Source organism: Desmodus rotundus, chromosome 1, assembly GCF_022682495.2.
Source record: "Desmodus rotundus isolate HL8 chromosome 1, HLdesRot8A.1, whole genome shotgun sequence".
NCBI classification, from domain to species: Eukaryota; Metazoa; Chordata; class Mammalia; order Chiroptera; family Phyllostomidae; genus Desmodus; species Desmodus rotundus.
The window spans coordinates 122307188-122317891 of NC_071387.1; the positions used below are offsets into that span (position 1 = coordinate 122307188).

General features: G+C 48.4%; 1 protein-coding gene across 3 annotated transcripts; it reads right to left on the bottom strand.

Annotated features, from left to right (window-relative positions):
- Window positions 1-1852: 1852 nt before the first annotated feature.
- LOC112314820 (zinc-alpha-2-glycoprotein) lies at window positions 1853-7761 on the bottom strand. 3 transcript variants are annotated; one of them, XM_045204429.2, is made up of 4 exons: window positions 7637-7761; window positions 5492-5749; window positions 2981-3109; window positions 1853-2432 (listed from the first exon to the last, which is right to left on the bottom strand). In XM_045204429.2, the coding sequence occupies exons 1-4, from the start codon at window positions 7701-7703 to the stop codon at window positions 2122-2124; spliced, it is 765 nt and encodes a 254-aa protein (XP_045060364.2). In that variant the 5' UTR covers window positions 7704-7761; the 3' UTR covers window positions 1853-2121. The 3 variants fall into 3 exon arrangements, with proteins under 3 accessions (XP_045060364.2, XP_045060363.2, XP_024427129.2); XM_045204428.2 differs by having other exon boundaries at window positions 2981-3112; XM_024571361.3 differs by having other exon boundaries at window positions 2981-3253.
- Window positions 7762-10704: the final 2943 nt, after the last annotated feature.

A 10704-nucleotide genomic window follows, 5' to 3' on the forward strand; every position in this document is an offset into this window, starting at 1 on the left:
CATCAATGTTTCTCTCCCTTTCTTTCTCCCTCTCCTCCCCACTCTCTTAAAATAAATAAATAATATCTTTAAAAAAATGAAAAATTTGGAAGACATCAAGCACTTTAAAAACACAATAAGATATACATCTTACATGTAGGAACCAAAAACGAAATTCAGGCTTGGGAGCAGGCAGATATGGACAGGTAAAGTGAAAAACAAATGTGAGAAACTCTGCAAGTGCAGCAGGAGGTACAGGCTGAACACGGCCCAGCTGCCGTCCTCAATGGGCCGGCGATGGCTCCCAGTGTGAAAAGAAACCTAGACTCCTGCTTGGAGGAGAGTGAGGTAAGGACGTTTTCACTTCCGTTCTCTTGAAAAACCACTCCTTAAACCACAGTGAGAGTAAAGAAAGGAAGCACAAAATTCACTTAAAAAGCTAAACTCGAGGAGACGTGTGGCCCCGGGAATCACTGTCTGAAGATGGAGAGTAAATGAAGGTCAGGAGAAGAGGGGCGGGTGGAAAGTCTACCACTCTCCAGTAGGTAGACTTTCATTTCCTTTCCGTTTCCTACCTGGCAACTCATCTCCAGGTGACATCCACATCCATGCCTGTTGTCGCTGAATTTGGAGCAGGGACCTTCACTAGATCTTTCCAGAGAAAATACCTCCCTTCTCTTGGGGGGTGCAAAGTCTGACTTCTCGTCATACAGACTGTCAAACAACACTTGCCCTCCTGGGTTCAGTCCCTCGCCTAATGCTGTGTCCTGTGTTGTCTGCAGTCACCACTCAAGACTCTTTGCAGTGCTCCTGGTGCCAAACTAGGTGGTCCCTCTGCAGAGGCTGTTCTTCTGGGCTCTGCTGAGAAGGATGAAGGCTGGATGGGAGGTGAGAGATGAGTGAGAGCTGGAGTCAGGAGCACTGCGTGAGCCTCTAACCCAGGTCCCTACAGAGAAGTGGCAAACACCAGACTCCAGGCCACAGGTAGGTGACTCGGTTGCCAACAATAAGCTCTCTAAATTGGGGCACTGAAGCCTGATCAACCTCTAGGGAAATGTCCATTCATTCCTAGGCACTTTATTCCTTTTAGAGCTATTGTGGCTTCCCCCTCGCCCCAATATGTCCCAACTGTTTATTGTTGGCCCCCTGAGAGATGGTTCTTCAGCTGTTCCTTTTAATCGTGAGCTACTTAAAATTTTACCAATAAAGACCTTTTCTGGGGGGGGCGATGCTGGGCTAAAGTTAGCAGCCAGTGTCTGTTGCTTGTCCTCAAAAAATTTGGTGGACACAACTCTGCAAGATTGCAGGGGCTGCAAAGGCAAAAGGGTCACATCTATGAGTTCTGCTCTGGTGTTCTTATTTTTGTTTTTGTTTTGTTTTGTTTGGCTTAGACCTGTGCATGGCAGTAGGTGACAGTCAAACACACACACAATCAAAATTATTTGGAAGAAGTCCAAGAACATCAGGGTGATTCTTACTTCCCTGGGAGTGCATCCTGGAGGGATGAAACCTCCCAGAGAAGCTATGGTTGTGTGTGGTCCCAAGGTCACGGTGGTGTGGGACTGGTGGGGTAGCTGGAGTGGAGGGCAGTCTCACGGGGGGGGCAAGCAGACGCTGGGGAATCTGAGGTAGACAGTAGGCTTTGGATGGGATTGAAGAGGTGGCAGAGTTGTATGACCTTCTGAGCAGAGGGCACCTCAGCAGTGAGCACCTGAACAATGCTCATGGTACCTGGTGGCCAGGCCACACTAGAGTGGGGACCCCTGGTCAAGATGGCCAGGACACGCTGCTTCCAGTGCATACCAAGAATTTCACGTGATTGAAATGCTTGGGGGCAGGATGAATGACAACCTCTGCTGACGTTTCTGCAGCATTTAACAGTTGAACAGTCTGATTTATTTGCATATAGGCCAGTTGATTAGTGTAGATTAGTGCTGATACAATTCAGAGACTAGATAATGGGTTCTGAGGGGGAATGTAGCAGTGAGTCAGCGCAGTGCCCAGCATTCAAGCCTCGTGTCTCCAAATCACCACCTGTCTGTCCCCTTCACTGCTTCTCTGGGACCCGCTGATGGAGAGGGCAGTCATTCTAGAGCTCGCCTCTGTCCTGTCCCAAAGGACAGGTGCCTCCTGGTCTCCATACTAGGAGGTACCTACAGCCCCTGCTTCCTGCCCCTCATTCCATGGGACGATGAGGGGCTGGGCCAGGCTGCTGTGTTGCACGTGGCAGGAGTAGGGGCCTGTGTCTGAAGAGGGGACTTTCACTGTCACCCAGGAGTGGTAAGTGCCATCTTCACTAGGAACGATGGCTCCCCATTCGTCAGTCTCCACTGCGCTGCCTGCCTGAGTCCAGTACATACTGACTGGTTGTGGGTAGAAGTTGTAGGCCAGGCACTTGAGGGTCTTGAGGTTTCCTGGGCCCACCTGGCTGGTGAATGACACAGAGGGAGCATCTGTGGAGAGAGACAGCATGGAGTGAGGGAGTGAGGCGACCTTTCCCTGCTCAGAGCCTCCTCCAGGAACCTTTGGGAAGAACAAGGAGGCTGAGGCTTTCCATGAGCTTTCCCTGTGGGATAATGGAATGTCTGTGGCCCCTTTCTTGCCTCCCAGCAGTCCACCCTTTCCTCCCACTGTGTACCGACTTCTGATGCAAAGCAACTGTGGGCTTTGTGGGGCCTGTCACCCACTGTCCGAGCCCTGCCCCTTCATCTGCCTGCTGCTCTGCCATTGGGACCCGTCCCTCCTCCCTCCACAGGACCGTCTTTCTCATTACTTTTCACTCTAGTCTCAGCCTGTGACAATCAATCCTGCTCATTCTTACTCATCTTCATCCTTCCTGGGCAGGCATTTTACACACCACAGTGAGGCCAGGAGGCATATCATAGAGAGACATGACTCCAGGATTTGCCTGAAAGGCCCTCTGAGGTCCCAGCCTGGGATCACCTTGGTATTTCTCAGCTCAGTGCAGGGGGGCAGGACATAGAGAGCACTGGGTAGGTACCTTGACGGTCCAGGAATGTCTTGCTGTATTGCAGGTAATTCTGCAGCATCCGGGGGCACTCCTCTTCCAGGTAGGCCTTGGCCCGCTGCACAGAGCCTTCTGTCTCCCACTTTAACTTGGTTTTCAGAGCTACTGGATGAAGGGCGATCCAAGCTGGGATTTCCGTGTTAAACTCGATATAGTCCCGACCATCGTAGGCAATGATCCAGAACGCCCTGCAGTAGCTGTTATTTCGGAGTTCACAACCAATCTTTTCCTGCATGATGTGATTCCCTGCGTCCACCCAGACACCCCAGAAATCTGTCACCTTGGCATGAACTCTATTTTAATAACTTTTACTTTCGCACAGTTTACAACCCAATAGGAAGAAAGGGTTTTGTAATCTGAACATTCATCCCTTTTATCTTGTCAATTAGGTTCTTAGCCAGACATAGAGCAGGCAGAGAGAGGGAAACTGAGTATGCTTTGGTGTTTTAGGCCAGTCTGAGATGAGATACATTCTTCCCAGCCAGGCGACTTAAGAGAGCTCAGGACTGTGGACAGATCTCCTAGCCCCATGCAGCTTCTCTTTAAATGAACTTTGTTTCACTATAGTGTGAGGTCTCAGGAATTGGACCCTAACACACAAAGTGCATTGACCAGTTAAATAAAAATTATTTGTATTTTAAAAGAGATTGTGTAACCTGTCCTTTCTCCATGTTGTACTGGGTGTTGATGTCTCCGATTGAGTCAACATTAGTTGATCAGTTCTTCCCTCTATTTTGGTGTTTGATATTTTCACTACAAATCTTTCGTACTGGTCCCCTTTCCCAATTAGCAACACGTCTTTGGCCTACTTAGGAAGGGGGGACCAAACCACTTTATTCTGATTATGACAGTAGGCGTTTACCCGATCTGATGAGTGCTATTGGCACGGGCTCTGATCTCAAGCCATTTGGGCTCAAATCCTAGATCTGTCTCCACCCTTACCTGGCCTGTTGCATATACTTCAGCCATTAACCTGGTTTGCTTCCCTTTTCCAATTCCTAAAACGGCACCGGCAATAGCACTATGCTAGAGGGTTATGGTGATCCTGGCGTGTGCCACATGTGCCGAGCACACAGTCAGTGGTCAGAAAATGTCAGGGCTTATCATTTCCTAATACCCTTGTGCTCATCTCTTTATCCTCTGTGCTCACGGTCACTCACATCAACACTTCCATTCCAATCAATCAGACTCTGTTCCAGTGCCCTCCCGGACACCCGTGCCCCTCCCTTTCCTATGTCTGAGCACAGTGCAGGCTGTTTCCTCACAAGGGCTTCCCAGTCCACATCCTTCAGGCTTCTGAGGAACCTTTGACTCCTTTTGGAAACTTTCATATTTTGTGTAACTTCTTGGGTATTTTCATACTCAGAGACCCATCTTTTGACACTCACCCTATAATAATTTAAAGTCACCAGTTCACCAGACCAATCGCTATTGTCTGGCTTGGGGGTCAGGCAGTGTGTTTCAGGAGAGAGCGCTGGGCTGGGAAACATGAGAACTAGTCTCTGTGCTCTGCTCTGCGCTGGGTCCTCACACCTCAGTCCGGGTGACCCCTCCACCCAAGTCTCCTCGTTATGAACAGGAGGGCCTTTATGACTTTATGGAACTTGAACAGTTTGTGGTTTACAGTTCAGTCCTTCCTGAGCTGCTAGCAGGAGCCATGGTTCACACTAGGCACTTTCAATCATTCAGCATGTTCATTGTCTGAGGTTATGGGGCTCCATGGGAGTCAAGCCAGGCTATGTTCTAGCTTTCGTGGAATTTGCCTAGATAAATTTTATGGAATCTCTTGGAGGCAGGACTCAATGCTCCAGTTTTTGCAGATTCGGACCAGATAATTAAGTGCAAGTTCACTGTCAAACAGCTAGTGAATGGCAGAGTCAGCACCTGAACCCGGGTCAGAATGACCCCAAGGTTAGCTCACTCCCCATCCAGCGTCCTTGCATGGAGGTGAGTCTGAGACCTTCTAAAGTGGGATCAACCTTAGACAGGTGGGGGTGTGAAGCTGAGAGGTCAGATGTACCTCATTAAGGGCTGATACTGCCTTGACCTGTGTGGCTCAGTTGGTTGGAGCAACATTCTGTAAACTTGTGCGTTCGATCCCTGGTGGGGGCGTGCACAGGAGTCAGCCGATCGATGTTTCTCTCTCACATCGATCTTTCTTTCCCTCCGTCTCTCTCACTTCCTTTCTCTCTCAAAGCCACTGAAAAATGGTGAGGATAAAAAAAATAGTAAAAAGGGCTCACACTGACTTCACTTGATGTGAGATTGAGGTCTGGGAGTGGGGATGGGGAAAGTAACGATGAAGGGGCAAACACAGGTGTGTTGCGGGGAGGGGTATGCGGAAGTGCCTGTGAATCCCTGAACGTGCTGCTGGCTCCTCGTATGGCGTGACAGTCCAGCCTGCAGACGCCGTTCCGCTCACAATGGCAGAGCTGCCTCTTTAGCTGGGACCTTCCACCCCAGCAGTCCATGAGTCACACTTACCTCTGTCCTTGTAATAGCCCATGATTTCTTTCAGGTTCTTCAGAAAGAAGTCCCCCCTGGCTTTCTGACGTTTACTTACTTCCTCCCAGTCCTCCATTCCTTCCACTTGTCTCCAGGGGCCCCGGGGCTCAGCCTTTCCACTTTCACTATCATAGTGGAAGAAGGCCCGGTCATTGAGGTAGCCAGTGGCCTGAAAACTGGGGAAGCCTGCCTCGGGCCCGGACATTCCAATGGAATGGAAGGTCAGAGAATAAGGCCCTGCAGAAGAGGAGAAAAGATTCAGATGTGAGGTCCACACAGAGGAATCCCACCGTGGCACAGCAGAGGACAAGGAAGGGAGGCCTGGTCACTGGGCTTCCTCCTCCCCAGCTCTCTCCACCCCGCTGTCAGCCACACACTATTGGAAGCTCACGTGAGACAATGGGCCCTACTTCTATGCTGGGGATGATATTTCATAGACCATGTTGTCTTTTTACTACGTTGTTTTGTCTCTTAGCACATCAGAGATGATATTTCTGTCTCCTTGCAGGTGTACTGGGACCATGACTAAGTTCTGTCAAAAGGGAATGTGAGGGGAAGGGATGTCTTTCTTCTGGTCGGAGGCCTGCAAGCTGGTTTGAACCCTTTGTCTCTCTTCATTTAGGTGATGACTGTAGAGGCCACAGGGTGAAGAGGAGGGTCCCAAAATGCAAACCGCCTGGATCCTTGAGTCACCCCGGGGAGCACAAAAAGTTGACTGATCTGTATTCATATTTACATGAGCAAGAAATAAACATTTGTTGAGTGAAGCCGCTAAAAGCCGTCCTTGTCACTGGAGCATTACCTAGCTGAACATGACAAATACGTACAGTTAGAAAGTGTAGGAAGGAGAATTAACTAGAAACCTCAGGAAATGAATGACCTGGATTGGATCAGCATAAGGCGAGGCCAGAATGGATCTCAGAATTGCATGAGCTCTTCCTGCATTTTGGTATGGAGCGGGGACAGAGAGAGGGGTGGGGCATTTCCATAATTATCTCTATAATGAATTCATGATATCATTCATGAATTAGGAACCCTCTCATGGGAGTTACTAATGTGGAGGTCATATGGCAGATTCTTCTTTCTAGGACTGAAGTTATTCTCACTAATTAGTTTCTAATTGCTGTTATCATTTCTTTAGTAGGCTTCAAGAGAAGCAGATTATACTCCATAGTGCAGGTGGGCCTACTGCAATCAGTTGAGGGCCACAGAGATGAGAAGGAATTCTGCCTCCAGACTGCCTTTGGACTTAGCGCCGCAACACCACATCTCCCTTAGGTCTCCAGTGTGCTGATCAGCCCTGCAGATTTCAGGCTTCCAGCCCCCACAGTGCTGGGAGCCTTACCCTTAAAAGAAACCTCTCCTTCTGTGCACATATATGCCATTCATTCTGTGCTCTAAAGAACCCTGACTAAATTGGTGTAGGATGTGATTAATAATCTAAATATGATCAATTGTTATAAAACATATTCTGACAGCTTGTGAATGTAATAAATTCTAACTTGCACCATGTAGCTTATATCATCCTGAAATTTTGTATGCCCAAAAAGAAAATGCCTCACTACTTCGTCCCAAAATTGGCTCTAGTTCTGCCCAGCCTCCATCTGGCTTCGGTCCCAGTCACTAGTCTTCCAGGCCCACTGCCGTAGTGACTAACTGTGGAGTGAGGGAATGGCTTCATTTCTAGAAGCGTCCTCCAGTTTAATATGCTGGTGTGCTTTTACAAGTGCTCCTTGGAGTTGCCGTATTTATCCCCGAGAGTCAGACATGTGTGTCCAGCTATCGGAAGGAGGGAGGAACAGAAAGTTTCAGCTGTGTGGCCCCTGCCCTGTCCTGGCTGTGACCTAGGACAGGTCACTTCACTTGTTGAGGTCTTAGTTTTGTTCATTTGCCTACTAAGAATTTTTAATTCTAATTATTTAAAGTCTTACTTAACATGGGTCCAGAGGCTCTCTAAGTCGCTTCTAGAAGCATGTGAGCTGAGTTAGCTGACAGCCTTGAACACCCGTTCCTACTATGCACTAGGAATCCTGGCTTTATCTGGGTCCCTCTCCCAGCCCACCTATCCTGCTCATTACCTCCCCTCTGCTCTCCTCCATACCCAGCCCTTGCTTCCCAACTTACCGTGATGGGTTTCCTGGGGGACTGCAGGACCCAGAACAAGCAGTGGGGACAGCAGGAAAGGCAACATCGTGCTCGCTGTGTCTGGGTGGAAGGTTCTGGACTTCCCATGTCCTGGAGCTGACGACCTGGAAGCAGTGCCAGGTGTAGTTTCGGGAATGGCTGGGCCTTGACCCCTTCCCTGGTGAGGTGCCAGGATGGGCTCCCTTCCTGACTGTGACGAAACAGCACACACGGGGCAGGCTGGGTGGGTGGCTTGCTCTGCCGGTGGAGAGCCGACATGCGGCCTCGTGTGCCGACTTCGTCATGGGTCCGTGCGGCAGCATCGGTTGCCCTGTTGGCAGCAGCTTGTGTTTACAGAATTAGTTCCACGGTGTGACTTGGTCTGAGCTTCTCCTGCCTAATTCTGAGTCTAGCCACTGATTCTGAGAACTAACTGGTAATTCTGCTTAAAGTCAGAATAGGAATGTGTTTCAGTCACTGATGATGTCCCTGCTGCCGAAATCGGGACAGGATGTTTTCAGGCAACAGTCACTCAGGGAAACGGAGGGAGGGGAACCAAGGTTGGTTTTGGGGCCAGACTGGGGCTAAAGGCAGTTTAAAAGCTTAGGTCGGGCATGTTCTTGCAGGCATGATAAACAGCGGAGGGTCAAACAGGTGAATGAGTGGTAGACTAGAATAAAATGCTCAGGAAGGCAAAATATTAGGTGCCAAGCAGCTGCTACCACAGGGCAGCGCGAAGGACTTGAGAAATGCAAGGACAGAGTCTGTGATGATCGAGTCCACGGGGCTGGAAAGCTTGAAGAGGAAAATCAACTGAAAAGCGGGAAGTATTGACTCAAAGAACAATCTGAAAATCAGGTGATTTCTATAATAGTGCTGAAAGAATCTTTTGGCTTTTCTAGTTTTAAGGATGAGGCAGACAAAAACTTAATAGTGCTTAAAGATTTAAACCTAAGAACAAAAAATGAGTTTTCATGGCTTAACCACAAAAACTTAAAATGTCTAATAGCCAAGTGTGATCAAGACATTCCTTCACACCTCGCACGGCGGCTGCTAATGGTGGGTGACAGTAAGAGCTTCATCGCAGGAGGAAGTCGAGTGTGGAACGGTGTCAAAAAAGGCTTCGTGAGAGATGTGATTAAACAGGATGTTGACAGGGATACAATTTCTGTTGGCAGCAGGTGGTGAATTTTAGAAGGACAGTGATAATGTGTGTTATATTCATTTCTCTGTCCCTGGTGCTTAGCCCAGTTCCTGGCAGAAAGAAGACAATGAATAAACACTTACAAAAATAGATCAAAGAATAAATGAGCAGCAATCAAAAGGAATGACACCAAACCTATCAGAGGGTCACTGAGGCCAGTTTGGAGGCAAGAGAGTTCAGGAAGAAGACTGAGGGTATGGCAGGTGGGGTGGTATACTCAAAAGGGAGTTGGAATCAGATTCACAAGGACCCCCATCCAAAGACCATCCAATGTCTTCCCATGGATGAGGCACCTTTTACTATTGTGTCTTTTCCTTCACAGCCTGTATTCTCTGCATACCCCATCCGTCTACATCACCAGTTCTCAGCCTTTTGGGCCATCTACTCACTTGCTGAGACAAACTTTATTTTTTCTTAATTAAAAAAATGTATTTATTTGTTTATTTTTTCCTTTAAAGATAATTTTTAATGCATTACAAATAAAACACATAGAATAAAGAGGAAGCCAGTTACGTGGAAATGTAGGCCTTTCCATGCATCTTTGTGGCCTGATGGGCGGTTGGCAGAGGGGTCCCCCAGAGACAGAGCAACATGCTATCCTAAAGTGACTGAGCAATTGTTAAGGAGATAATTTGTGGCAAGGAGGCCCTCCTGAGGTGGGGTTTCCTGAAATTGCACTTGAAGTTGGTCCTGCCTACAGAGGAAGCTGTTGGTGTTCTTTGTCGGGTGGGAAGGAGGTGGCTTGGAAAGACCCACATTGGTTCTCTGGACCCCCTTTATCCTCCTTGGTGTAACTAGTAGATCCCCATGGCCTGGTCCCAAATTCAGGTCACATCCCTGTTGGGACCATGTGACCCTCCCCTCCCAGCTGCTTCACATCCTCCTGGTCAGCAACAACCTTTCTACCTCTTTTTGGCAAGCTGTGTTAGACCTTCCCACCTCCTTTGAAATCTCAATACTTCCAGGAAGTTTCTCTGGGTGTGCGAGTGGCTCCATGCCCGCTCCTCCTCTCCCATAGCCTGCCAGGACTCCAGCCTTTTGAGGTTTCCTCCCTCTTGTCCACGTCCACCCTGCCTCTCCTCTTATGAGTGGGGTGAGATCTCGCATTCTAATCTGCCTTAGCCTTGGGCTGCTCGTGTGGACTTTTGGTTTCCACATTGATCTGAAAATGTTCTTTCCTGTGGCGTTTTCAAAGGGTCCAAAGTTGGGTGGTATTTTTTTTTTTTAAATACCACTGACTAGTTTATTTTCTTCTAAGTTTTTTTCTCCCATTACTAAATATCAAAGACAACATTTCTACATACTCCCCACCCAATACAGTGTAATTTAAAAATACTAATGTGAGAGAGTAAAGGACCATGTGCCTTATCCAGGCTACTTTCTCCCTGAGCTCAGAACATGAACAGGAATTAAACTTAGATCCCTTTGTAGAGTCTCAGGAGTGGGCTGACAATGTCTCACTCTGTCCCCATTCTTGTCCTGAACCTGGAGCTTCTGAGAGTAGTTTTAGTGGGTTAAGTAGGGTTCTGAGGAATACCATTCCTCTAAACCCTCCTGTGTCTCTTCCACTGGGTCATCTACCCTCTTATATCCCCTCTCCTCAAGGTTCCTTGGCCCTTCTCTTGCTCAGTGCTGGTGAGCAGAACATAAAAACTGTGAACACTTAGTCCCGGTGATCCCTCTGAGCATCTCAGGGCATTCCTCCTCCAGACGGCCCTCAGCCGCTTCATGGAGATGCTCTCTGCTTCCCGCCTCTGATTGGTGTTCAGGGCTGCAGTGTCCAAGCTGGGATTTCTTTGTTGAATTTGATTAATCTGTCCATTGTAGGCATACCTGGGGTGTGTGTGTGTGTGTGTGTGTGTGT

Coding starts and splice junctions, on each gene's coding strand:
- LOC112314820 (XM_024571361.3), bottom strand. CDS start 7,703: ATGTTGCCTTTCCTGCTGTCCCCACTGCTTGTTCTGGGTCCTGCAGTC. Junction 5,750..7,636: donor CCCCCAGGAAACCCATCACG/GTAAGTTGGGAA, acceptor CCTCTTCTGCAG/GGCCTTATTCTCTGACCTTC. Junction 2,433..2,980: donor GACATTCCTGGACCGTCAAG/GTACCTACCCAG, acceptor CTCTCTCCACAG/ATGCTCCCTCTGTGTCATTC.